Raw genomic sequence first — 26,516 nt, 5'->3', positions numbered from 1 at the left:
TGTGGCCAGCTACTTTTAAGCCCCCGCAAAGGCATCATGGTCAAGTATAGAATCCAAAAACTCTGGCTGAACCTCACTGCCATGCAGCATGGCCCTACCAATAATTCTTTATGCTTCTTGAAAACCATCAAACCATGTAAGTCAATCGCATGCTGTCCCCAGCCAGCAGAAATACATACTCTTCTCTCTGCTTCCTCTGCCATCTGGTGGCAGCTCATCAACTGCATTCTCAGAGATAAAAGCGCAGGCTCAGGGGTGATCTGATGGCCACCTATAAGTTTATCAGGGATGACCACCAGGATCTGGGGGAACGTCTGTTCACCAGCGCGCCCCAAGGGATGATGAGGTCGAACGGTCACAAACTCCTGCAAGACCGTTTCAGGCTGGACATAAGGAAGAATTTCTTTACTGTCCGAGCCCCCAAGGTCTGGAACAGTCTGCCAGCGGAGGTGGTTCAAGCACCTACATTGAACACCTTCAAGAGTATGTTGGATGCTTATCTTGCTGGGATCCTATGACCCCAGCTGCTTCCTGCCCTTTGGGCAGGGGGCTGGACTCGATGATCTCCCGAGGTCCCTTCCAGCCCTAATGTCTATGAAATCTATGAAATTAATAAGACACATGTTAACACTTTGACAATGGAAAACAGTACCTGGAGTCTGGCATAGTAGATAGCCAGAGAGAAAAGGCATTGGCTCCATGAGCAAAGTGTGGTGTTTTGCCATCCCCGATAGGGTTAAGAAAACGGACATGAAGATTTTTAACTACATTGTGCTGGAATTAAAGTAGTACAAGTCAGTCTGATCTTGTTTAACTCCTGGGCTGTAAGACTTAAGGCTACACCCAATTCCCAATGGAAAATGTGCTGCAGCAATCCCAGGCATCCTTAACTGTGTTTTCTTTTGCCTCATGCAGCCTCCACATATAAATTTTATGCCTGCACACCATATGCTTAGCATTGACAGTGAGCCAAATCCCCAGTACACTGTGAATAACAAATAAAATACATTGCACTTATGTGACTAGACTTGCTCTGCCTTCCTGAGACAAACCAAAGAACATTGAAACCATTATATATATTTCCTAGTCAACATTTTTCACCTGGTCTCCTGGACTTGGTAGCGTTTAAAAACTAACCCTTTCTGAACAGTGGTAGCGGCCACCACTCATTTACGTGGTTTTATAATGTATATTTAATTGCTTAAACCACAGTCAGCCTGGATTTAGATTCTGACCGCAAACTTCTGAGCAACCCATTGAGAGAGTGCTGTCATGCACTGGCTCTACCAATCTCTTGCATCAGAGGAAACAGATAGGAGGGCAAAGCTCAGATCTATCTAGTGTTTTCCCGCTATCTGTCTAACACTTGGATTAGTCACATTAGCTTGAAATGGAGAGCCCGGCATGTGACTTTGCAGCTGCAGCTTTCTTAGTGCACTTAGTGAATGGTGTAATTGGTACAATTGATCCTAGTTTCTGTATAGAGGCCCTTAGGGAAAGGGGGATAATGGGTGAGTAAACTGAGAAGCTACTTACGAGTGCCCTTTACCAAAGCATCTGCTATAGTCCCCTTCTGCCCCCTCAGTGCACACAAAGGACACTGTTAAACTAGAGCAGGTGAAGTCAACTGTCAGTGGGGATGCAGCAGAGAACAGACTGGAATTGGCCACTTAAGCTACTTTCCCTCTGTAGATAAAACTTACACCTTTCCAAAAGAGTTTGAACTAAGCAGAACCAGAAAAAGCCTGATCTTTGCCCTCAGGCTGCACAAGGAAGCACCTGATTAGAGCTCTCTTGAGGTAGCAGTCTGAGATCAACACAGGGGATCTCCAGACTTAAATGCGAAACCTCACTGCTGCTTGCCCAAGCCCTCCAAGGAGCAGGTTCCTATACAGGCAGTACTGGAAGGATAGACTTGCAAATTATGTTTTTAAGGTTTCTATCTTTTCCCCTTTACCTGTAAACATTTTTTTTCACCTTTTGAATTGGCATGTGTGAGTCCAAATCTCATTTTAAAGGAGGATTTAGGAGTCTTGGAAGTAGATTGAAAAAGTCAGCCCTCAATTGGCATGGAATCTCTGTCTTAATCACTGTTGTCCTGGCAGCATGTTAAATTGGACAGTGTTTTTATTGTGCAGTAGCTGGTCCTAGGAAATGATAGTAGGAGGTAGCGTATTGAAGTGTTTGAGAGTGCACATGGGTGAAGCAGGCTCTGCACCTGCTCTTTCACATGTAACAACCTAGGTTTGCCATGTTTTCAGTTTTGTTCTCAAACATCAGGCCCAGAGCTGCCTCTTCATTTAACAAGTGAACTAAAGCTGTGATCACCTAGAAGAGTGCCTCACAGTGAGAATGCATTAAAAATAAATACAGCTTTGAGTGCAGGTTGGTGTGTTTACTCTTTTCTAATGAAAAGTAATATGTATCTTTCAGAGGATTGCTTTCCATGGATGACATCCGCACTGTTCCTGTGGTTACACTTAGTCTCCTTCCGCCTGTTCCAGAGAAATCAGAGACCGTAGAGGAGAAATTGTGTACTTAACCGGGTTTACTTTTGAGTCTTTGTATGAAACTTTAATTGACCTAAAATTTGGCACTTGAACTTTATGTTGTTTGTTTCTTACTAAGAAACCTGTAAGTTGGCTGATTTGTGTTAAAGGAACACTCAAGGTTGAGACCCAAAACTAACTTAACTTTCCCGCTCCTCTTGGTAAAGAATAGCAGCTTCTCAACACAAGTGCTACAACAGGTTTTAACTTCTGTGAAGTAATTTCCCAAATGCTAGGATGGAGAATGGGCTCCCTTAAATGAACCCAGTTCAGCTGTCCTTGAATTTGTAGTGGGATGAAATACAGGATGTCCCAAATTCCCTAGGTAGTTATCTAGAACAGGGGACAGGAGTAGAGCAGATAAATTACACATGTGCCTGTAAGACCAAACAAAACTGGCCAACCTCGTTTTAGGTCTGCTACTATTGAGTGTGCCTTGTGGGGAAAATATAATCACTATAAAATATTTGTACTACTATAATAGCAAGTTACTGTGTATGCAAGACAAAACTGAAAGGCAATTTGGTATTTCAAGCACTTTATTCAACACTCAATTTTGTATGAGGACCCTCCCTGCTCCACTAAAAATTGATAGCACTTGTAAAGTTGTGTGGCAGGTTTAGTGTGCTCTTTTGTATATCATGGACTGCAGTACCATGTAAATTTTCTCAACAAGAAGAGCAAAATATCTTTAAAAGACTGGTTTAACTGTACTGAGTGGAGGCTCAGTTTTCCCAGACTAATTTGTATTGCCATGAGTTTTCAAATAAATTAACATTTAAATTGTTTATTAAACTATGTGGTTTGTGGAAGTTCTAACATGAATGTAGCTAAACAGCAGTTTGCAGAACACATTAGCTGAAGAAAAAAACAAATTGTAATCTAGTTTTGGCCTTGCTCTTCCAATGAATAACATTATTTGTTACAAAGGGGTGGGGGGGGGAATACCCATCTTTGCTAGAGTGTCATGACTGAAGAACAAATGGGCAGCTTCTTGCATTGAATGGAGTATTAGGTCTTTGAACACTTGGGCTGTCTAGTCCTGTTTAAAAAAATGCTATGAACAAGGGCAACATATGTTGCTTGCACATTCCTTGGAAGAACAGTAAGGCCATGCCTACAGGGGAGAGTTTTAACCAGTGAAACTGCTGACGCCACAGTAGTGACAGTTCATAGAGAGGTGGCTGCCTCTATCAGTGCCATGCATTCCCACAGAGAGATTGCATTAGGATGAGACACTATACAGGGTTGTTAGCCCCAAAACCATGGTCTGCCTTGCTGCACACTTCACACACTGGAAAATGTAATAAGGAGGATGTATTACCCAAGATACAAGGTAATAATTGTAATTATGTGGTAAAGCATATCTAGCCACATAAGAGTATGGCCTGGTGTAGTCATGACACTCCAGTTCTAGCGCTCTCTTTTAAGTTATTAAATGAAGGGGGAGGGTCACAGTTTGTTTATGATGTATTAGTACATCATCCAGGCATTGCTCACTAACTGGTTCAGAATGAAAAGATCTGAACATTATGTATTGAAGAGCAGCAGATCTTTCCAGGACAAAATCTTTTGATGTAAGTGGGCAGCTTCCCCAGAGTGATTCTGGGGAAGCTGGTCTACCTTTTACTTTCCCCACTCAGAAAGCTATACTAGACACCTGGAAAGCAACAAGCAAATTTAACCATCAGCTGAACAGCTGCAAGAATAATAGTTTTCCAGACTGAGTGCTGCCAATGCCTTATATGCAGGTTGATGTCAATGAGCCAGATGTTCCCTTTTTTTAAGTAGTACATGTTTTACATATTGGCGGAGGAAGGACACAAGAGCACAGCCAGATGCCTGAGGGAGACTTTAAAATGACTGTTTCACTGGCCATGGCTTCAGGCTGACTTAAATTATTTGAAAATACCTTGCAAATTTGGGAGGGGTGCTGGTTTTTTAAGGCCCTGAAGTGATTGGCTGTAACAACTAACTTGCTAATGAATGAAAAATAGAACGGATGGTGACAAGCGTTGTGGGTCAGTACGTGTAATTTGAGTTGTTCGTCACAGAATGAGGGAAAAAATAACTGCAGCTTGGCTGGGATTTTAAGAGAACTGGCAATAACATGTGCAATCCTAGAACTACTGAATTATTCCTGCAGTGGTACTGGGTCACTAGTACACTTACATTTAAAAGGAGAAGGCAAAAATATTGTTTTGGGAGTTTTTCACTGAAAAACTCAAAAGGCTCAGACTTGTTATAAGGACCACTCTGCAGCTTCAGCATGCGCATCTCAAGCCCAGTGGCAGGGAGTTACAGTGAATATTGTGAAATCCATTCAAGATGCTTATGGCTGATAGCTCTCCAAAGGACAACAGACTGAAAAGCAACTGTTTCATGTTGGTGCCAACAACGCTTAGCATGATAGAGGAGGATGTCCTAACTGCAGCACATGAAACAAGCTCACCCATCTGAGAAATGTTGGAAAGGATCAAAGCACCTCCTTCAGTTTTGTCATCTGTGCTAAAGGACAAAACAGGACACTTGTACTCAGGTCTGCAGGGAATCATACTGGTGTTGCTGCTGTCTATTATCATAGCCAAAAAAAAACCCAAACAGCCCTTGAGCTGGCATTACTGTGTCCACCTCATTCCAAGCACTGAACTGAACAAGTGTTTTGGTTTAAGAAACCAAAATGCAACCATGCATATATTTATGCTTTACAAGCATAGCTACAACACTGCAACATTACTAGTGCAGGGACTGGGTCATTGACACCCTTTCCATTTCTGTTTGGTATCAGTTGAAATATTTGGTCAGTTTGCAATAAGCTGACTGGTCAGCTAAAATAGTACCTTTCTGCCAAACCTGCCAGCTACCCAATTCTTTAAGTCTCCTGGCAACCCAGGCTTAAACTGGCTACTTCAAAAGGCAATTCCTGTCTCTACCTGCAGTTTATCCAACCAGCTTTTTGAAATGGGAAGGGAGATGCAAGGGTGGGACTTTGGGCATCATGAAGGTAATGAATTATGCAATAATACACCTAGTTGAACTCCTGTCATCTTAGGTCAGGGTCCAAGTACTGAACAGCTCTTTGTAGAGTCAGCATCTCCCTCAAACAACTCACCAGAGCAATGGTATTGCTGGGTAACCATGAGGGCCACAGGAACACAGCCTCCAGCAGTCTCTGCTGACAGCCTGATTTTCCTATTTATTCCTCTTTTTTCACTAGTTTGCTGTAGTTTTTCCTTCTCACAGCACTGCTGCTGGTTCCTGTTGCATTCTAGCACTTCTACATCCACTCTATAAAATGAGACAGCATATCTGACACGGTTGGCCAATGGCAAGAGTAGTACATGGATTTCAGTCATACAGTATATGCTGAAAAACGGTTATCCGGATATCCTAAATTCAGGTCTATTCCTACCTCTCTAGCTCAGGTTGAATTCATTAACTGTTAGTAGCTTAATAAAACTGCATCAAGACTTCCAGACGCAAAAATTCTTATTCACATTCCTGCCTCTGTTATGGATTGGCAACCGTGTTGGAACTGGAGTTTCCATCTCAATCAACAGCAAGAATCTAAATTTAAACAATCACATAAAGCCAGCTTCTGTCATAAATGCAGAGCGAACAAGTCCCACTACTACATTTGATTAACGTTAACAGATAGGCAAAGGAGGACTGGTCTAAGTTAATTCAAGAGGCAGAGGTAACCTGCAGTTTAAAAAATTATTTTATTTAGAATCATGTTACTCTTAATAATTACAAAAATTAAAAAATAGCACTCAGTGCATTGGAACTACTTTTCATCACTTCTGAAGCTATTTTAAGACTTAAGGCAGGTTTCTCAAAGTAAGTTTGGTTAAAGAGGTCTTAGCATGATCCAAATTCAACTATCCATTTTTCATATTTCTCAATGTCTGCAGCAGATACCGACTTAGAAACCTTTTTCAAAGCCATTTCAAAATCCTCCATAGTTGTAGGCATGTGCATTTCATCTCTGGAAAGATTTCTGATTTCTTCTGGTGTCAAGCCTTCAATACGCCTTCTCATAGCCATCAATGATGCATCTCTGGAGGGCATGTAAAAAAGGTTACTTAGGATGAAGGTAGGTTTGGTTGCTTAAGACTTAAACTAAACATTCAAATTAGGCCACAATTTCAGTTTGGAGAACCAAGAGTCATAAAGATTCATCATAGCTTTCATTCTACCTTAGATATTTATGTGGCTCCTAGACAGATACTCTAGCCAATGGGCCTCCCTTTCCAGGGTTTGAGGGGTAGAATTTCAAGGATCCTACTGCAGAAGGAAAGTTTCTGCATCACTAGCTATATGCAATAGTAATGCGAGTGCATCTTGCCTTGTCCCTGTTGCTTGATGCAGTATTCAAAATGAGCGTGTTTGTCATCCCTGCAGGGACAAGCACTTACTGACAAAACTGGAGAGAACTTCTTTTCAGAACTGAATCTAATGAAAGTAACACTTCTAGTTACTGGGGATGGCCAAAAAATCTGAATGTGCCAAATTATGATGCTTATTAGGGCATTAAATGCTTAAAGCACTTCCAGACAACCTATGCCAGGGAACAGCAGCCTACAGCATGTGGGCCAATCTGATTTTGTGTTTGACTATTTAAAAGGACCGTTAAAAGTGTCCATTTAAAGCCACCTCCTTGGTGCCAAATTTGTTGTTTCCCATTGGTGTTTGCCATGGCTTTCAGAAGCATGTAATAAACAGAGGGAGGCACAGAACAAGGAGGGTTCTTTAAAGTTAACGACAAGTCCTGTTCTTTAATGCCGAATGCTTTTTCTGCTCTACACTCAGTTCCAAGGTGTTCCATAAGGTACCTACTGTTTCACATTGTAAAATGAATAACTAAGAGGCCAATCTGAGCTAGGGGATAAAATGATTACAGAACATATTCAAGTCACATGCACTTCCAACTGCTGCTTCCAGTGAGCCTGTATTAAAGTGACTTCAAGTACACCTCTTTTTTTCCTGTTACATCAAAGCATTTACTGACTGTATTTAGATGTCCTTTGTTGGGTCAACAAAAGTGTAGGAGATACTGAGCTGTGCTGAATGTCTACATATAAAAAGGACTGATGAAGTTTCAGTTTGCACAGCTTGAACTTATTTGCTGAAATCGTCAAGTTCCAAAACCATAAAATCAGAAAAGCAAGTTCATGCCCAAAAATAACTAAGTCTCTAATACAAGTCTTTCACCAAATTCCAGCTACTGCTTCGATTTGGCAGTAAAAAAGCTGAAAGGATAGCCCCAGCCCCATGGGAGGCAATAATACAATCTCAATTTTGTTCCATGCTGATGGATGAAAGAAGCCACACAGAGCAACAACTGGCTATAGTAAGGAGATGATGGCATGAGTGAACATTGTTGTAATTAAATTCTGGTTAAGTTCCCAAGGGTACAAACTACATTAGCTAAGATTTTCCTTGTGTTTTGTTGTTAGGTATGGAAGGGACATTACTTAGCACCACAAACAAGTACCAGGAAAGGATTTGGATGTTAGATGCAGGTTTATAGTATTCGTACTTATTTAAACTATTGCTGATAAGTGCTCTATCTGTTTAAGATGGCCTAGAACTGTAACAGGAGAGAATCTCAATAACTAACTTTTCATTCCCATTTTATATATACCAAGGCATCAACTGAGCAAGCACAAGGTGTGTCAGCACACTGCTCAGCTATCCAAGTCCCCTTGCTGGTGGGATCAAGTAAATGGCATATCAAAAGACACTAAAAATGCCCCATTCAGGATGTAGCCATATGTTTATTTGCAACAGTTGCAAATTACTGGAATGCTGTGAGGTATTAAAGTTAATAGGTTAGATAATCCTTGCCTGAAAGGAAGCAACTGTGCAACCCACAACGGCACTTAACATGTACTGAACTGCTTGAATGTGCATTTGCTCGTGTTTTAACTGCACTTAGTGTTAAGTTAAACATATAACACCACCCTTACAGTACTGATTGAGCCTTAAAAGCAGAATCACTACTAACTCTCTAGCCTCAACTAAAAGAGCTGTTTTACAACTGTTATAGAGACTACTCTATTTCAAGTCATGTTAACTTGCCTTAATATAAATACTTTCCATCTTTCTATCAAAAAACCTGCTTTCAATCCAAGACGTAGTTTGTTATTTGTGTTTGTCATAGTTAGAATAAATTGATTTTTAGAACTAGCCCTAATGGCTTTATAATGAATTAAGATTTATGAAATACTTTTAAAACACAGCATTATAAAAATGCTAAAATATTAAAGGAGACAAAGGCATCCTCTGTTCCTGCAGTAAAGTCCAAATTATGGGTTTTAATACACTAATTATTCAAGTAAGCGCCAAGGAAAGAGACAGGAACAAATGAGTGCTCATACAGCATAAATCCATGCAAAGAAAAAGCAATAGGATTACTACCACCTAAACAAGGTGTTGACACACCCCATGCTCAGTTTCCAGCATCAACAGTATAATTACAAACATCAGAACAGCCTCTGGAGGAGCAGCAAGACAGAAGTCGACTTACACAAAAATATTACATCTCAAAAGAAATGCAGTACGTGACTGCAGGATGAGGCTGAAGCAGCTAACTTGTGTTTAAACAGTCCTTTTACTCTAATATGAATATCCTCTTATGGCATACTTGACAGCTAAACTAATTATAAACAATCATCCCACAGGTTCCTTCCTTCTCTGTGAAGTACTATTTCAAAGTACTATTCCTTTTTCACACACTTCCCATTAGGTCAAAGCTCTAGGACAGGTAGGCAACCCTTTGCAAATGTGGGTCAGAGGTTGCAATCTCCTCCAGAGACCAAAGAGCAGCCCTTCACATGAGATGCAGCAGCTAGCTACAACCTCAAAAGTAAATCTCACCATACCACTAGCAAAAAGATGATAAAACAGCTGAGGAGTTGGCAGTGTGCCCTTAGTATAATACAGACTGAACTGGACCTTCAGAGGTCAGATCCAAACCTCTTGTAGGCCAAACCCAGCCTGTGGGCTGTAGGTTGCCAACCCCTGCTCTTAGTGCTAATAAGGTTTCATGGCAGCCCAGCTAGACCTTATGCATGGCATCCCTTCACTCTAAGGATTCCCAATTCACTTGACATGGCTCTTTGTTGCTTTCATCTTTTATGATTGCACGGGGATATGCACCCTTAGAACCTCAATGGCATGATCCAACGAACTCTGCAAGTTAAAACGAACACCATAGGAACTGGAAAACCTCACACAAAAGGGATAGTTCAGTTTAAACAAGCAAACATGAAATGTCATTAATATACCATTTTGATTAGGACCGTCATAATTGTTTTTTTTTACCTTTATGATATCTAGGTGTGGAATACAAATTTAAGTAAATGGTTGTGTAGTAGCTAGCTTTTCTGCTAGATTTTAAACCGCAAGAGTGCCTAAATCAGTCTGTATTTTACTAAGAACTACTTGGCTTGAATTATGTTAAACCCAATATGGCAAACCATTTTCAGATAATGAGTTTGTCTATATAAAGGCTGCAACCAACATACCTGCATACATTGGTGATATCTGCGCCAGAATAACCTTCCATTTTCTCAGCAATATTTTCAAGGTCAACATCATCAGCCAATTCAAGCTCTCGCAGGTTTATTCGTAAAAGTTCCTCTCTGCCTTTTGCTAAACAACACACACAAGAAGGTTTAAAAAAAATAAATAAGAATCAATACAACCCATGTTCTGAAGACAAGATAGATGTAACAACTCTATCACTGCCAAAAACTAAGATTGCCATTACTTCAATTTCAATAACTTTTATATTCGACTGGGGTCTCAGATTAGACTCAGATATATAGCAAGAGAGGTTTAAAACTTAGAAGTACCTCTGGGAGAGGAGGGAGAGAGCACACAGGGCAGGGATATACAGGCTGTTAGGCTGCAGCGGTTTATACCTGCATGATTCTGATACAAGCAGAGCAAAACTGCTCCAACTTTAACCCTGCTTCATCAAAGGTCAGCTAGGGCAATCTGGCTCAGTTGTATGACTATAGGCTTACGCAGAGGTAACAGTCACAGCATACCAGCTGTTACACACATTGGAGCAGCAGCCCCATCTCCCCTTTTAAAGTACCTAATACATGTGTTTGCATATATCCCTGCCCTGCCCTGCCCGCCCCCATCTCACCCCCAAGGTGCTTCTGAGTTTTAGACCCCCCTCACTATACCTCAGTCTAATCTGAGACCTCAGTCAAATATAAAAGGTATCAAAATTGACAGAATGGCAATCTTAGTTTCTGATCTCCCCACACCCAAGATAAAAAAAAGGAAGTCTTTATACCTGATGGTAAAGGAATGTAAATTCTCTTTTCTAGTCTTCTTCTCAGGGCCTCATCAATATCCCAAGGAAAATTAGTAGCAGCTAGTACCATAACCATCTTGGAAGGATCATCATTTTCAGATGCCCCTCCAACACCTGTGTTAGAAAGGGAAAGGAAATTAACCTATGCAGCCTGTGTGGAATTTCATACATATATGCAGATGAAAGCACCCATCACTCTGTAATATTAATGAAGCTCCTCTACTGTGTTGAAGTTCTACTTTAATTTTCAGTTCTACCAGGCATGTTGTGATTATAAACTGCAAGATTAAACTGCAAGGGGTCTGACCTTTTTATTTAAACCAACAGAAGTCCCTCTACAGATTGAAGTGGGAGGTGCATCAGGCTGCTAGAACTAAATAATCTGGATTTTCTTACATGTGGAACCCTGTCATAACTCACTCTGCAGATTAGCAATTTTAAATTACTGCATTTAAAAAAAATGGGATGAAATGTTCCTCTTTAAGTACATTTCAGCAGTGTTTAGCAAAGATAAAATTAAAAGTTAACATTTTGCACAAGTAAAGCTGAATCTTGTATAGCAAATGACTTAGACTAGTTATAGAAGTGACTTGGGTATGCAGTTTTTATGAAAAAGCTATTAAAAAAAACTAGTGTCTTCATTTTTGTCCAGCTTCATCCTTTTTTTCCTTCAGCAAGAGGGGAATGGAGTCAATGAAAGGTCAAGATTAAAGTAGTATCATCTGAATTTTAAACTAGCATAGGTAACTGATGATAACTGTATGCCACTTCTACAGACCAAGTAGAAAGTCACCTGGAATTCTTTGTGACAGTTCTCCTTAAAGGAAGGCCATCCCTAAGGCTGCAATGGTTCAGTTGGAAATTATTGCTTTACTTTATTGTTGGAACTAGGGAGAAAAAAATCGTGGGAGCATAAAAGTAGGATTATAGCATGGACTCCAAAGATTGAGAAAGCTTAGTTATTCAGTCTGCAAGAGGATACCGAGATGGCTTTTATGGAGAAGGGTGGGGAAGTCAAAAAGGAGCACTCATTAAATGTATTTGCAGCGTCTTGGAGCTTGAACTACTGCCAATGCACCTCTTTTTAATTTGCCTTTTTAAAAATGTTGTAATTAGATTATCTACTCCCTGGTGAAGGAAATTTGAAGCTTTATATTTTCTCCTCTAATCCAGAGCCGCCAATTGCTAATTAATTTACCATCCATTTGAACCAGCAATTCTGCCTTCACCCGACGGCTGGCTTCATGCTCTTCTGAGGTTCCTCTGCGACTACAGATAGAGTCTATTTCGTCAATAAATATAGTGGTTGGTGCATAAAACCGAGCCTAGGGAGATCAGAAGTTGAAATGGCATTAACATATTTCAGGCTTTATTTAACCTTATTTCTTTTAAATTAACAACTCCAGAAACATCCATAAAACAGCACAATAATTCAACACAACTTAATACAACAGGTGTAAATATCCAACAAGTATGTATCCTCTCCCACCTCTACCTCCACCTATACATATCTGGGGTGTCACTAGTAATAACACAACAGCCTATAGCAATGACTTACTGAAGCACAATAACCCCAAGGTCTCATATGGCACCTGTTCACAGCCCTACATAACAAATTAACATCACATCTAGCCAAAACTGTCAAGGGTGCAGTCACTTAATAGGAGGCATCAGAACAAGAACGATTGTTCACATAGGAAATTCTACCAGAATAATTAAATTCTGGTATAGGCTTATATGCCTATAAATTTAAGTGTGAATTTAATTCTCTGGTGTAGAACAGCCTTTAGACTCCTCACAATATGGCCCTAGACTCCACTTCAAAGTGGCAGTTGTTTCACTTTCCCAGTGATTCATGGACAACATCACAAGGTCCACAGCAGCTGGAGTATATGACTAAATAGCAGAGGGGCCAGGGCCACAACATTTCTCTACAGCCACTTTCCGTTTTCATGAACTGCCAAGTCTCCCACTTCAAGCTGTGAGTCTTGAGTTAACATCCCAGTGTAATGCATGCAGCAGTTTTACACCTCTCAGAGCTACTGATTCAGACTACCTGCTGACTCAGGAAGAAAAATCACTCCTTTGGTTCTATTGTTTCCAGTTTTTAAGTCTTCTTTACAACCATGAAGAACAACATATCTTTTTTCATAAGAAATCTCAGATTCTGAAGTAGTCCCATGAACCCAGGGATTACAGCCTCAAGCATAACCTATCATATTAATGTACATACCAAATAGAAGGCTGGACTCCTTGTCAATATTTAAAGTGGTTTGCTAAAAATATGCATATCCATGCCTAGACCGCAGTGTAAGTGGTTACAGACACCTGTATGTGCAATTTGGAGGTGCAATTTACTAATAGTTTTAGCTCTTGCCTAGGGTTCACTATTCCGGAGATGAAGTTACAACCCACTATTCCCTGCAAAGAGGTCTCAGTCACCATTTCAAACAGCAAGCGAACAAGTTTCTCAGATTCTCCTCTGTATTTTGAAGTTAGTGTTGATGAAGAGACATTGAAAAATGTTGTCTTGCATTCAGTAGCTACAGCTTTTGCAAGGAGGGTCTTTCCAGTACCGGGTGGACCAACCATCAGTACACCCTATTTAAAACAAAAAGAAAGTCCAAAATTAAGGTTGAGCATTAAACCTAGTGAAGAAAATTCAGTGCAACAATCTAAACATAAGCAGCTGTTTTAGACCTTCAGAATTAAAATATTCAATAGAAGCTTTTGCCTAAGTTGTATTACAAGCTAGAGTAATAGTACTGTCTTTAAGCAATACCAACAATACAGCCCATAACCATATACTTGTTTTACTTTGTAGCTTAATTTGATTAGTATTCAGAACAGAAACTAGTTCCCCTAAGGGGTTTGGATTAGGAGGGAAGGTTGGTTTCTATCAGACATGGAACATTTATAACTTCAGGTGCTCCTCTTAGAACAGATATTAAAAATTTCACTACATGTCATAAAACACAATTTTTTTCTTACCTTCCATGGTCTTCTAATGCCTTTAAAGAATTCTGGCATCCACATTGGCAAGACAACAGCTTCCTTGAGCAATTTTTTGGCCTCTACCAAGTCAGCTATATCATCCCTGATACAGAAGAAAGGAATTTAAGTAGATGGTAACAGGAGGGTCATACCAGCATTCAATTCAAGATGTAAACACTCATCATCACATGACTTTAATAGACAATGTGAACGAACTGAGCTTAACTTAGTTTCTGTCAGAGAAGTGTCCTCATCTCTAAGCATAGCACTGGACTGACAAGTTCCAGAGTGCATCCAAGCAATTAACAGATTAATTCACATTTCTGCACACCCCCTCACCCTTCCGTCCACATCAAAAAGGAAATATGTTGATAAGGCAGTCTGGGGAAACATGCTAGAGTAAGCATCACATGTGCTATAAAATTTCTCCCCAGTGGGAACTATGGCATTAATTGACACCCTTTATCTGTATAGCTATAATTTATAAAGCTTGAAGACCAATTAATAAAAGCAAATTGAAGGAAGAGATTAAAAAAATTTTTTTTTTGAGAATTCTCTTTCAAGAGTAAAGTATTTAGTCAACTTTAAAGCTGCCTCTACAAGAATGAGAAGCATTGTATGGTATCTTAAGTTTGTAGCATCACCTCGCTTTGGATGCATCCTCCATAGTGGCCCCATACGGACCAGCAAGTGGCTAAAACAGTAATGTTTTATAAGACATTAGGAACAGTCTATGTTTGGTCTAAGAATGTTTAAATTCCAATCTAAAGCTTGAGTTGGCATAAAATGAAGGGAAACCCCCCCCCACAGTTTCAGCTTAGTATATAAATATTTATCTTCCTTTTTTTATATTGATACACAAAAAGTACAACCATTTCTAATAAGCCTATTAGCCACAACCTTTTCTCGCTGAATCCTCACAAAACCCTCCTAGTCTTGTGACAGTCTGAATACAAGGGAGCTGAGCAATAAAGCTGCTTTTGTATGAATTTGGGTTTTGAAGCTGTCTGTAAAGGCAACTATAAAAGGAATTACCATATTTTTTTCACATATAATATACCCCCACAAAAAGCAGCCTGCCCAAATTGAGCTGCATGCAACCAAAACTCTAGAAAAATCTTTTTTCTTTTTTTTGCCTTTCAAAAACAAGATGTGTATTATATTCCAGGGTGTGTTTTATGGGAGAAGATATGATACAATGCCAATTAGAGATCATACTTTTTTTTTGCTCTTTTCAAAAGGGACCCACTGCTGATATACCATGATACAACATGGATTTGGCAAGGTCTTTTATCATGTTAAGTTTCTTGCAATAAACACTGAAAGAAAGTAGTTTAGCTACACACTCAACTCACAAAGAAAACTTGTAAATCGGGAGCAGGCAACCCCCAGCATGAATGCCAGAGCATGGCACTTGAAGGCATTTTGCTTGGCACATGTGCCTCGGGGCGGATGGCTGGGAAGGAACCAGGGCTGTGCTGCTGCCACAACGAGGATTGGGCCCCTCATGGCTCCCCTGTCGTGCAGCCCTGGCACACCAACTTCTTACCAGTCAAGGCCACAAGTATTTTTGGCACTCTGTCCAAAAATATTGCCAATCCCTCTTGTAGATACACTTATTCCATGTATTAAAAGCCTTAACCCTGGAAGTTACAACCACTCTCTGATGAGAAAAAAAAAAGCACAAAAATACAAGCTTGATAACACTCAGACTTACCATCGTACATTGGGATTTTGAGAAATTATATCTCTTTCCAGAGCCTCTACTAAATCTTTATCATATCCTGTACCATCAAATCTCTTTGGCTCAGATTCTGAAATATCAGAGGAGGATTTGTTCTACAGAAAATAAAAACTGTTGTGACAATCCATACCAGGGCTGTACTGCATATACATTTTTGGCTTTTCAATTACAACACTATTATCCAACAACGTGGAAGTTCAGAACTGGCTAAGAAACCTGAATGTCATCTCAGCTACCAAGGCAAAGAACGCATCTGTTCTAGATAACAGTAACCCATGATGTTCCCGTTCTCATATTTTATACATGTTAACTATTAGAAATATAAAATAATAAAAGTGTAAGCCATATTTTTTTAACTGTTTCCTGCTAGTCACTGCAGTTTATTTGCTTGAAATAATTTTAGGGCCCCAGGCCTAGATCCACAAATTTACTTAGGCACCTAACTCCCATTAAAATAAACATGGGATTAATCTAATTCCTCCCAACTACTAAACTACATTCCGATTTCAGAATCAGCCTATAGAACTGGTACTGTTTTTCCACAAACGGAAGATATGCATTATTTATATTACAAGGACTTAAAGAAAAAAAGAAATCAGTTCAAATGTAACTATAGTTATTCTCTCTTTCCAGGGTGGGTGATAATGTACTATGGCAATGTGCACATTTAATGCATGAGGAGGTTCAGCGTTATTCACACACAAAGTTAAATGACATTCATGCATTCTTTACACCAGTGGCTCTCTACCTTTTTTGACCCAAGGTACCTCTTGGAAAATACCAGCTCTTACCTTCCACAAACTTTTCTGGTTATGGGAAAATAACAGAGCTATTCTTTTGTTGCAATGAATTCTAAAAAGACCATAACCAGTCAGAACAGATGCCTATTTGAAATTTCTGGGTTTATCCTGTGAATCCCATGTAGGTATTTGCACAATGCCAATGCATAATTGCACAATGCCAATACTGTACTGCTCCCTGTGGCATCCTTAGACAGGATCCCATGACACCCCGGTTAAAAATCACTGCTTTACACTGCATAGAGTATTTAATTATTCCACTGTAAATGAACTGTTCCACTTTTTACTTGGGCCTTGTACAAGCTCACTTAACAATGCTTTATGACAATAACCATTTTGAGTTTAATTCATAAATTTCTCACTTAAAAACGAACAAGGCTAAGGGGAATAGTCTTCCTACTGGCACCTAATTCTGAACCTGAAGAAATCAAGTTATTTGCCATTGGCTTCAATGGAGCAAGACTGGGCAAAATAACAGGAGATGGCACTGTGTAAAGGATAAGTCTGAGGTATCTATTATCCCATCACTTTTAAGATCCCCAAAGTCTTATTTATGAAAGTAGCCTAACTCATGCATACATATTTTATTTATTCTAAGAATTTAGCCATACTATGATTTGCTGCCCCAACAACTGCTTATTCTACACTATCTTTTTTATCTTGCTGGGATCCTGGCCCCAGCTGACTTCCTGCCCCCAGGGCAGGGGGCTGGACTCAATCTTCCAAGGTCTCTTCCAGCCCTAATATCTACAAAATCTATATTCACCAGTGGCTGAAAGTTTCGTGGAAACCTAGGTCTCATTCTGCCCTCATGTCCTACATAACGTTTTTTCCTCTCTCATGTTTTCACAGTACCTTTAAGTAATAATCAAGACTGTGCAGAAGGATAGAAGTACTTACAGATTTCAAAATAACTGAAAATTTCAGAACTCTCTGCACAGAAAAGTTCCAGGAAAAAGATTGTTTGGGTCATTTGAAGGGTTTTGTTTTCCCAACCATAAACGTCACTATTATTAATAATAGAATAGACTAGAATATATAATATAATATTATCATTATTATTAACATTAATATTGTTGACATGTTACTATTAATATTACTATTACTATTATGTTACTATTATTTAATGCAAAATTAAAATGGTTTCAAAACAAAAATTCTAGGCGTGTATTTTGAAACAGCCAGACTTTTTCTTGATTTTCTTGCCAGAACTTCACTTTGGAAAGTAAAATATTTTGTGAATATATTATTTTGTGAACTCTTTTGGTGTTGATGTGATTTCAGATCTTATATATTGTAAACTGAATATTGTGCCTGTTAGAGCAGGTTAGAAAAATAGTTTAGTTTGATTTTTTTAAAAATAAAAACAGAAATGCTAAATATTTTCGCACCAATAAAGCTTTATCTAGGTAATCAGGTAGCTTGTAAGATAAAACCTTACTTTCTTCCCTTCCTCTCCCATTGAATAAATTATTCAGCTAGGATTTGGTGTTGGGAATTTAAAGTCCTGCTTTTCTCCCCTTTTCTCAACCTTGAGGAGAGATGAATTCTCTCTTTATAGAGCATCAAGTTACCAGTTCACACATCAGAGTTCAATCCTGTTCTTACTGAAACTAGCTTCGAGACTCTCACTGATCTCAATGAGAGCAGAATGTTTCTTACCTGGTAGTATGAAACACATGCATTACTTACTGGATTTGTCCCTTAACTAACTATTTAACGTGAAAACATATAATGCTTTATACATGTTGGATCTAGACACTTAAAAAAATAAAACCAAACACAGGATAGTTTCTGTTACTAAACACATGACCATGGTAATCCAAGCACTTTGACATTATAAAAATTAAGACGGTCCCTCTACCAATTATATGGGAAGAAGTGCTGACCTTTATTTATACAGTAAAATCTTTGATCTGGGAAAGCCAAAAGTGGATTTTACGTGTTAATAATAGTCTCCTGTTACCACTGTCATCAGTTAATCTCATGGATACCACACAACAGTGATGCAAAAAGTCAGCACTTAATTTTATTTCTGGCTGTTAATTAATCTAGGCAAAACCTTCAACCAGTCATTCAACCCTTCTCTGCATTAGTCTTTCTCCATAAACTAATTACTAACATGTTTTGTGAGCTTTTCTGTTTGTACACTGCTTTGAATATAAAAAGCACATTACAGCTGATCAATTTTCTCAAACTAAATTTCCTTTGCACCATTATCCTGGCATAAAAATACAATGAAGCTACCCACAAGTTTTTACCTTTTCCTCTTTTCCTCTGATTTGTTGATCCTTCTTTTCTCGGCCCCGGACTACTTTCCCTTTATCGTTAGGATTTCGAGAAGGACGGTGAGGGCCCCTCACTGCTGCACTTGCACGGTTATTGTGACCTCTGCAATCATTGCATGGAGCAGACTGACGTTTTCTTGGTCCTGGTGAAGGTCTGATTAGTCATGATACATAAGAGTCATTGGTGAGCGTTACTTAACACTGCCAAATCTTAACTACAGAATGCAGAAGCTGCTTATCCCAAGCAACAATTATTTAACCTATGTCATTTGTATTTACTTATTTTGTTACAATGGTATCTTGCTCAAAGATAACTTTATTTTTTAAGTCAAAAAAATTTCTCTTTTCAACCCCATTTTCCCTTCCACCACCACTAGAAGTTTGACACTCATTTGTCAGGCACAAGTAATAACCTTAGTACTATGTGCCAAAAAGATAAAAAAGTTAGTCCTAGTACTGAGGAGCTTACAATCAAAGAGAAATATTGCAGTTCACCTTCCTTTATCATGGCAGAGACTAAAAAGGTTTCTTATGAAAGCTGAATTATTGTTTAGTAAGTCAAGAACCCACTGGAGCACTCTACCCCTTCAGGAGGCTTACATGAGCTCTGCAAATCAAGAGAAAAAGGCAAACCCCCCCAACATTTTCAGCATTATCAATACTCAGTCAGGCTCTCTGTCAGAAGGCTACGCTTAATTCAGTAGCAGGCTTATGAAATCACAGAAAGCATCAGACTGCAGTTCCAGAGATGAACAGATGGTACACAAACCTACCGTTCTCCCAAAGCAGAACTTTTAGTAGTTACTGATAAAAGCAAATTTAAACTTGCCTCCAAATCTCATCTTGAGACCTTAAGAATGCAAGCTTTCTTTCTTGCCCACACATCCCTTCCCAATGCCTTTGACTTATCCCAAGAAATAGAAATAAAAAAAATAATAAATAAAATTAAAACAGGGGTGTCAAACTTACAGCTTGTGGGCTGGACCCAGCTGGAGGACATGTATGATCTGAACTGACCCTGTTAGAGCAATTAGTGACAGATAGGAGGGACAAAGCTGAGCTCTTCAATGAGTTTTTTGCATCAGTATTCCTGAACACTATAATGATACATCTCCAAATTAAACTATGGACAAGCACAGGTGGGACACTGGCCCACCAACGGTTAGTGTTGACCTAATGAAGAGACACTTAGAGAGGCTTGATGTGTTCAAGTCAGCAGGCCCAGATGATCTTCATTAAAGGGTGCTGAAAAAAAATTGGCCAGTGTCATGGCAGAACCACTGGTAGGACTGTTTGAGCACTCATGGCACTCAGGACAAGTCCCAAAGGACTGGAAAAGGGCCAGTGTGGTCCCTATTTTCAAAAAGAGGAGAAAGAAGGATCCAGGTAACTATAGACTGTTTAGTCTCACCTCACCTCTATCCTTGAGAAAACCTTTGAAAAAATTAAGGATTATATTTGTGGGAGACCAGCAGGTAAAATAATGCTGAAGGGCAACCAGCATGGATTTACAGCAGGTAGATCCTGCTCAAAAAACCTGTTTCTTTGTACGACCAGGTCACAAACCGCTTAGATGCAGGAATCAAGGTAGATGTCATATACATGGATTTTAAAAAGCCTTTGATACAGTGTCGCATCCCATTCTCATAAAAAAACTAAGCGGCTGTGGCTTAGGTGATTTCATGGTCAAATGGGTGGCGAACTGGCTAATGGGACACACCCAGAGAGTGGTGGTGGACGGGTTGGTATCAACCTGGAAAGGTGTGGGCAGTGGGGTCCCCCAAGGCTCGGTCCTTGGACCAGTGCTATTCAATATCTTCATCAGTGACTTGGATGAGGGTGTGGAGAACACTCTGTCCAAATTCATGGATGACACCAAATTACAGTAAATACACTTGAGGAAAGGAAACTGATTCAGGCAGATCTGGGCAGGCTGGAGAAGTGGGCAGAACAAAGATAAGTGCAAAGTACTCCACCTAGGGAGAAGGAATCACTAACACACTTACAGACTGGGGGATGACTTTCTAAGCAGCACAGCAGAGGAAAGGGATCTCAGATTCATAGTTGACTCAAAGATGAACATGAGTCAACAATGTGACAAAGTGATCAATAGAGTTAACTGCACTCTATCATGCATTAACAAGTGCATCATGAGCAGGTCTAAGGAGGTGATGCTTCCCCTCTATGCGGCATTGGTAAGGCTGCAGCTGGAATAGCACATCCAGTTTTGGGCACCACACTTCAAGAGGAATGTGGATAACCTTGAGAGAGCCCAGAGGAGGGCCACTTTTATGGTAAAAGGCCCTGCAGGTAAGGTCCTAAGAGGAGAGATTGAGGAACCTGGATCTCTTCAGCCTGCGTATGAAGAGGCTGAGAGGTGATCTAGCAGCCACTAGATCAGACCCTGAGCCTGTACTTTTCCAGGCTGAAGAGTCCCATGGCTCTCAGCCTCTCATCATCAAGTCCATTTTCCTGACCTCTGATCATGCACGTGGCTCTCCTCTGGACTCTCTCAAGCTTCTCCACATCCTTTTTGAATTGTGGAACCCAAAACTGGATGCAGTACTCCAGCTGCAGCCTCATCAAGGCCGAGTACAAGGGGAGAATGATGTCCTGGGATTTGCTCGAGAAGCACCTGCGGAATCTCTTCAGCCTTCACAAGAGAAGGCTGAGAGGTGATTTTGTGGCTGCCTATAAATTCATCTGGGGAAGGCAGCAGGGAATAGGAGATGCTCTATTTACTAGGGCACCCCCTGGAGTAACTAGGAACAATGGCCACAAATTGATGGAGAGCAGATTTAGGTTGGACATTAGAAAGAACTTCTTCACAGTAAGGGCTGTCAAAACCTGGAACGGGCTTTCAAGGGAACGGTGCTCTCCCCTACCCTGGGAGTCTTCATGAGGAGACTGGACAAGCTCTTTCCTGCCCAGAACAGGGGGTCAGACTCGATGAACTACTGAGGTACCTTCCAACCCAAAAAATCTATGAAATCTATGTCTCAATATGCCACATGGGACACTACAGCCCCAGAGCTCCTTACTCCATCTGGCACACTGGCTGGACCTAGAAATGCATGCAGCATAGGAAGGCTTGCTCTGCACACAGTGAGTGGGTTTGACCTGACACTGTACACAGGGGATCTGGGGTACAGGCTGCAGGCAATGCCCTGCACCATGGCTCTGGTGCAGCCTGGTTCATAGGGCCAGATGAGTTTGACACCCCTGTTTTAAAAAGGCCCTAAATTGCCTACTTTGAGCACTTTCATTAAAAGAACTGATGATTCTCCAACCCTCCCCAAGAGTCTGTTCTCAGAAAATCCCAACTTGCAATGTTAAAGCCAATTTTATGAAATATGGTACACGTCCAGAGAATAGCCCTCAAGAAGTCATTCAAGTGGACATGTGGAGAGGATCTCTGATCCCCAAAATTTGTGGGGCTCCTTTACTTTCATATAGCTTTAATGTCCCTTAATTCTTAGAGAAGCATATTTTCCAACATGCAGGTTAGAAGGAAAGATAAGATAAGCTGCAAGAGCAAGCGTTATGACCAACAGGAAGCCCTGGTCACTTGCCATATGAAGCATTAGTTCACCTACTGACTTCCTAGCACCATGGTTACAAAAAACTCAATCCCTGCAAAGTAAGTTATGTTCATGATCACTAACCCCTGTCAGGAGACTTTGGGATGCAATTCTGTCACTTGTTGGAAAGTCCATTTATTTGCAGGCAAAAAACCTATCTGGGGCCAAGGTTCTGAAGATTATTCAATTGTTCATTTAAAGGAGACTGATGAAGTTTAATATAAATAGGAAGAAATGTAGGGTTACAATAAAATCATAGTGGGCAGATTTAAATGGAAAAAAGGGTTAATTTATAAACACAGCAGACAGAGTTAAATATTTGACTAGAAAAAGGATGCTCAACCCCTGACCTACAGGCCAGATCTAGCCGCTGGTGCCATCATCTGACTCACGGGGAGCCCTGCAGGCTGTGGCCCTACATGCTAGATCAGGTGTGCAGGGCAGTATAGGGCCTGATCCTGGCACAAGGAACTAAGCAGGGGCAACTGGGGGGAGGCTTGGAACCCAATCCTAATCTGCAGGGCCAGGTATGGGCAATGTGGGGTCCTCAGGGCATGGGCTCAGGCAGGAGCAATGTGGGGCCCCAATCCAGCCCATGGACCAGCCCCACACCATTCCTCTGGCCCTTGGGACCAAACCCTTGAGAACCACTGGACTAGAGATTTAGGTTTCTAGCCATGTAGCACTTTTAGGTTTTATTGTATTTAGAAAGAGAGGCTGGGCAATTACCATGTTGTACATCTCTGTTATTTCTGACCCACTCTTCAACTGTTTTAATTTCTACAACATAAACCTTCAACACAAGGATAATCCTGGCACAAAGTGGCTTGAATTCTCATTGTGGCTTTTGGGACCCGCTATAACCCAAGACTAAAAGCAGTCAAATACTCCATTTTTAAGTAATCATACTTCCTGAGCAACACTAAAAATACTGTTTATGAAAGCTTCCAAACCACAATTCTACCTTTAGGATCTGGGTAACTAAAAATGTACAAGAAACTCTACTTAGCCTTTAGCACACCCCCATTGTCAAAGACCTAAATGCTAAACTTGTAAATTCTTCCTTTCATATGGAGTCCAGTTAAGTCAAAGAATTTTGCATGGGTGCAAAAATCAGACAATGTAAAAGTTGGTAAGATCAAGACATAAGCCTTTGATTTCTACAGAATTTAAGCTTACATTTGTGCCTTTTTAGTTGCTAAGGCAGCCTTCCAAATAAGCCTGGGGACTGAAATATTTCCCTTAGTTTGCAAGCAGCCCCTGGACCTCTGCTGCCTGACAAAGCTATTGAAATTTTGGTTTCACTGTTGCTGCTGTAAACACTATACAGCACAGAAATAGTCCAAAAAAACCCAACAAACTTCACATTCATTTCAAAGTTCACTCTCATTTATTTTAAACTTCACACATTTCCTGCTGAGGAAAACTACAAGCAACAGCAAAGGCCAATAGAGGAGTTATGTACTAGGATCCTAAGAATGGGAACTATGAAAAGTGGTCGAGTAAGATACCTCTTCTACCTCCTTTTCACACTAGCTGCATGCAGTATCGTTGCAAGACAAGAGGAAGGAAAAGTACAGCAGTGGAAAGCTAGTTTCATGGAACCATCAGAAGATGGCTGTTTTAAAGCTGTTCCTAGAAAGCAGGCTGTGAATGCTACTAGAGACAAGAAAGGAAAATCCTGAAGCAAAATGCAGAAATTTAACTCGCGGCCCAACATCTGGCTATTAAAGCATCAATTATTTCAAATACTGTGTTTGAGCCCTAGGAGAGGGGAGGTGTTACAGAGCAAATTCATATTGAAACTAGACCATATTTTACCCTATAAAATGTTATCTGTGCCTCTAATTTTCTTCTTACCTACGTTCAGCAGGTACTGGCAAGGACCAGACTTCTGCATCGTGAGCTGGTAATTCTTGTTGTGAAGCTTTCAAGGGAGTACTGTCTAGTTTAAAACTCTCTAATGTTTTCATGATATCCTTCACATGCTTAGCTTCCACACTTATCTCCTGCCAAACCTGATGCAAAATATGAAGCATATTAAAGCATATTGCAAATAAACTTTTAACAGACTCCTGCTCAAGTCATTGTGAATCCACTCAGCAAAAAGAACCTTGTGGAACTTGTATCCTGATTCTTTAACTCAGCCTTATATATTTTAAATACTTCTTTTGCTAGACATGGAATAATGTAATCAGTCTTTGTGATCTTTTTTAAAACATCACAGTCTTAAGAAAAATGTACAATGTGAGGAGACTGCAACCTAATGGGCCGATTTGTCTTCAGAGAAACTCTTGTTCTTCATTAATGTGAAGTGAATGCAGTAACCTTAACTGCATGAGGGAGCCAAAACCCCACTATCGAAAGACATTCAAGTGAAGGAGTAAGTCTGCCTCATAGTAATATAAAAGTTCAACTAACTAAGCCATAACAAGGGCACTCATCCATTCAATAGAAGTCAAATCGGCAAGCAAGTTAGTGCAGTATGAAGCTAGTGTTGTGCTCCATTCCTTATAATGCCAGTGCCATCAGAAAAAAAATAATCAGCCTGCAAAGCCTTAGGATTATAGTAACAAAACAGCTTGTTAAGAACAGTTAGGATTATTTTTTTTAGTATTTCTTACTCATGATTAAACTAGGTAGACTGTATTAGCATAGTTCTCTGCTATTAAAATGCTTCCTGACAAAATACTGCTGCTCACCTGTTGCCATTTCTGCTGAAGACATGTATCTCGGACAGAGTAGAGGTACTTGTTCATTTGGTCAAGAACTCCTTGGTAGTAGACCATTGCAGTATCATAGCTCCCTAGTAAGGCATATTCACGGGCCAGCTTTACATTCTCACTGATCATAACAAGACTCATGCTCAATGTAAGCTGAAAAAAAAAAGAAAAGTTGCATTAAAAATGTAGTAAAAATACAAAACTAATGTTGAAATTCTTTTTGGATTCTCAGGTATATTCTAATGCATTTAATAATGGAAAAAAATTAATAAATTAGAAGATGAGTTTCTTCAACAGATAAATATAGACAAACTGTACTTTTCCATAACCATAAGTATATATGGAGCAGTTCATTCTGTAAGTTATTGCATCGTGCAAGAAATAATCTAAAGATCCTTTAAGAACCACAGCTAAACACCCTGTGACCCACCATTATCCTAGCCCTGTAGACAGAAGAATTTCACAATAGGCTGTGAGCAAGTGTTTTTATTACCAGTACAGCACTCTTAATGCTACATGAGCTGTGGGTAAGGTGAAAGCACCAAGAGCCAAGTTTTTCTTTTCTTTTTTAAGTAGTTAAATGAGTAGATCCCCAGCCTGGAGTCTTCAGTCAGAAAAAGAGTTTCTTCCCCACAATCTCTTTAAAGAAGGCCCCTGGAGACATGTGTAAAGCTCAAAGACAGCCAGTTTTGGTCCAGTAACTGATAGGACAGAGAAGAAATAAGCACCAGCTGCACTAACTTGACAGCACCACCTGCTTCCTAATCTACTATCACTGTAATCCACACATGCAGGGAGTACTTGCTGAGACAGCTGAAACTAAAAACAGACACAGTCAAAAACCTTTAACATGTTGGAACATACTCTGAAAATCATCTTGTTATAATGCAATGTTTCCAACTACTCAAAAAGGTAGGGCACTCTGCCAAGGAATTTATGAAAAAGGATCTTATTTCCATTTTAAAAGATCTGATCAAACTGAACAGAATAGAATGGAATAGAATATAAAGTGTTTACAAGCAAAACAAAAATTCTAATGTTTTACCCAACTCTCTTTCTCCTTACCATGGATACACATACTCAGCATCAACTATGACAATTCTGGATATTCTTATTACCCACATATAACATCCAATCCCTCTGAGTCTCTAGGTTCTTGGCCTTTATATTACTGGAATTCAATTGACCATGTCATTAACCCAAATACAATTTCTTTATTAAAAGAAAATACCAACAGCAATTATACAGGTTACTTTAAGTCAAGGTTGTAAAACTGGTTTGGGCCCATAGGCCAGATCTGGACTGTGGGGCTCCTCAGGGGCCAGATCTAGACCCACCTTCAGTGGCAGGGCTTAGGATCAGCACCAATATTAAGAAAACTGGGAATCGGCCTAATGTGGCCAATAATTTGGCAGATAAACACCCATGAGTGCCTGCAGCCACAGTATAGCATGCAGGCAGTGAGAAGCTGCATGCAGCTGGTAAGTCTGTTATGGTGG

The 26,516-nt window shown here is 40.0% G+C and overlaps 2 protein-coding genes across 2 annotated transcripts in view; one reads left to right on the top strand and one right to left on the bottom strand.

Moving 5' to 3' along the window:
- The window catches only part of GINM1 (glycoprotein integral membrane 1), a 30,534-nt gene extending 27,195 nt beyond the window's left edge, over positions 1–3,339 (top strand). Inside the window, exon 8 of the mRNA XM_019550098.1 lies at positions 2,434–3,339. Coding sequence (XP_019405643.1) covers positions 2,434–2,542 — 109 coding nt within the window. The 3' untranslated portion in view covers positions 2,543–3,339. The remainder of the gene's footprint in view (positions 1–2,433) is intronic.
- A 2,911-nt stretch (positions 3,340–6,250) lies between these two features.
- The window catches only part of KATNA1 (katanin catalytic subunit A1), a 25,895-nt gene continuing 5,629 nt past the window's right edge, over positions 6,251–26,516 (bottom strand). Inside the window, exons 2-11 of the mRNA XM_019550097.1 lie at positions 24,997–25,170; positions 24,155–24,312; positions 18,687–18,867; positions 15,599–15,720; positions 13,879–13,984; positions 13,330–13,488; positions 12,086–12,212; positions 10,867–11,001; positions 10,082–10,208; positions 6,251–6,609 (exon numbers count right to left, since the gene is read on the bottom strand). Of these exons, the coding sequence (XP_019405642.1) occupies positions 6,411–6,609; positions 10,082–10,208; positions 10,867–11,001; positions 12,086–12,212; positions 13,330–13,488; positions 13,879–13,984; positions 15,599–15,720; positions 18,687–18,867; positions 24,155–24,312; positions 24,997–25,158 (1,476 nt within the window). The 5' untranslated portion in view covers positions 25,159–25,170 and the 3' untranslated portion in view covers positions 6,251–6,410. The remainder of the gene's footprint in view (positions 6,610–10,081; positions 10,209–10,866; positions 11,002–12,085; positions 12,213–13,329; positions 13,489–13,878; positions 13,985–15,598; positions 15,721–18,686; positions 18,868–24,154; positions 24,313–24,996; positions 25,171–26,516) is intronic.

This window comes from Crocodylus porosus, unplaced genomic scaffold (assembly GCF_001723895.1).
Source record: "Crocodylus porosus isolate Cpor-Errol unplaced genomic scaffold, CroPor_comp1, whole genome shotgun sequence".
NCBI lineage: Eukaryota > Metazoa > Chordata > Crocodylia > Crocodylidae > Crocodylus > Crocodylus porosus.
The sequence above is the reverse complement of the archived record's forward strand: the minus strand, read 5'-3'. Positions and strand labels throughout refer to the sequence as shown.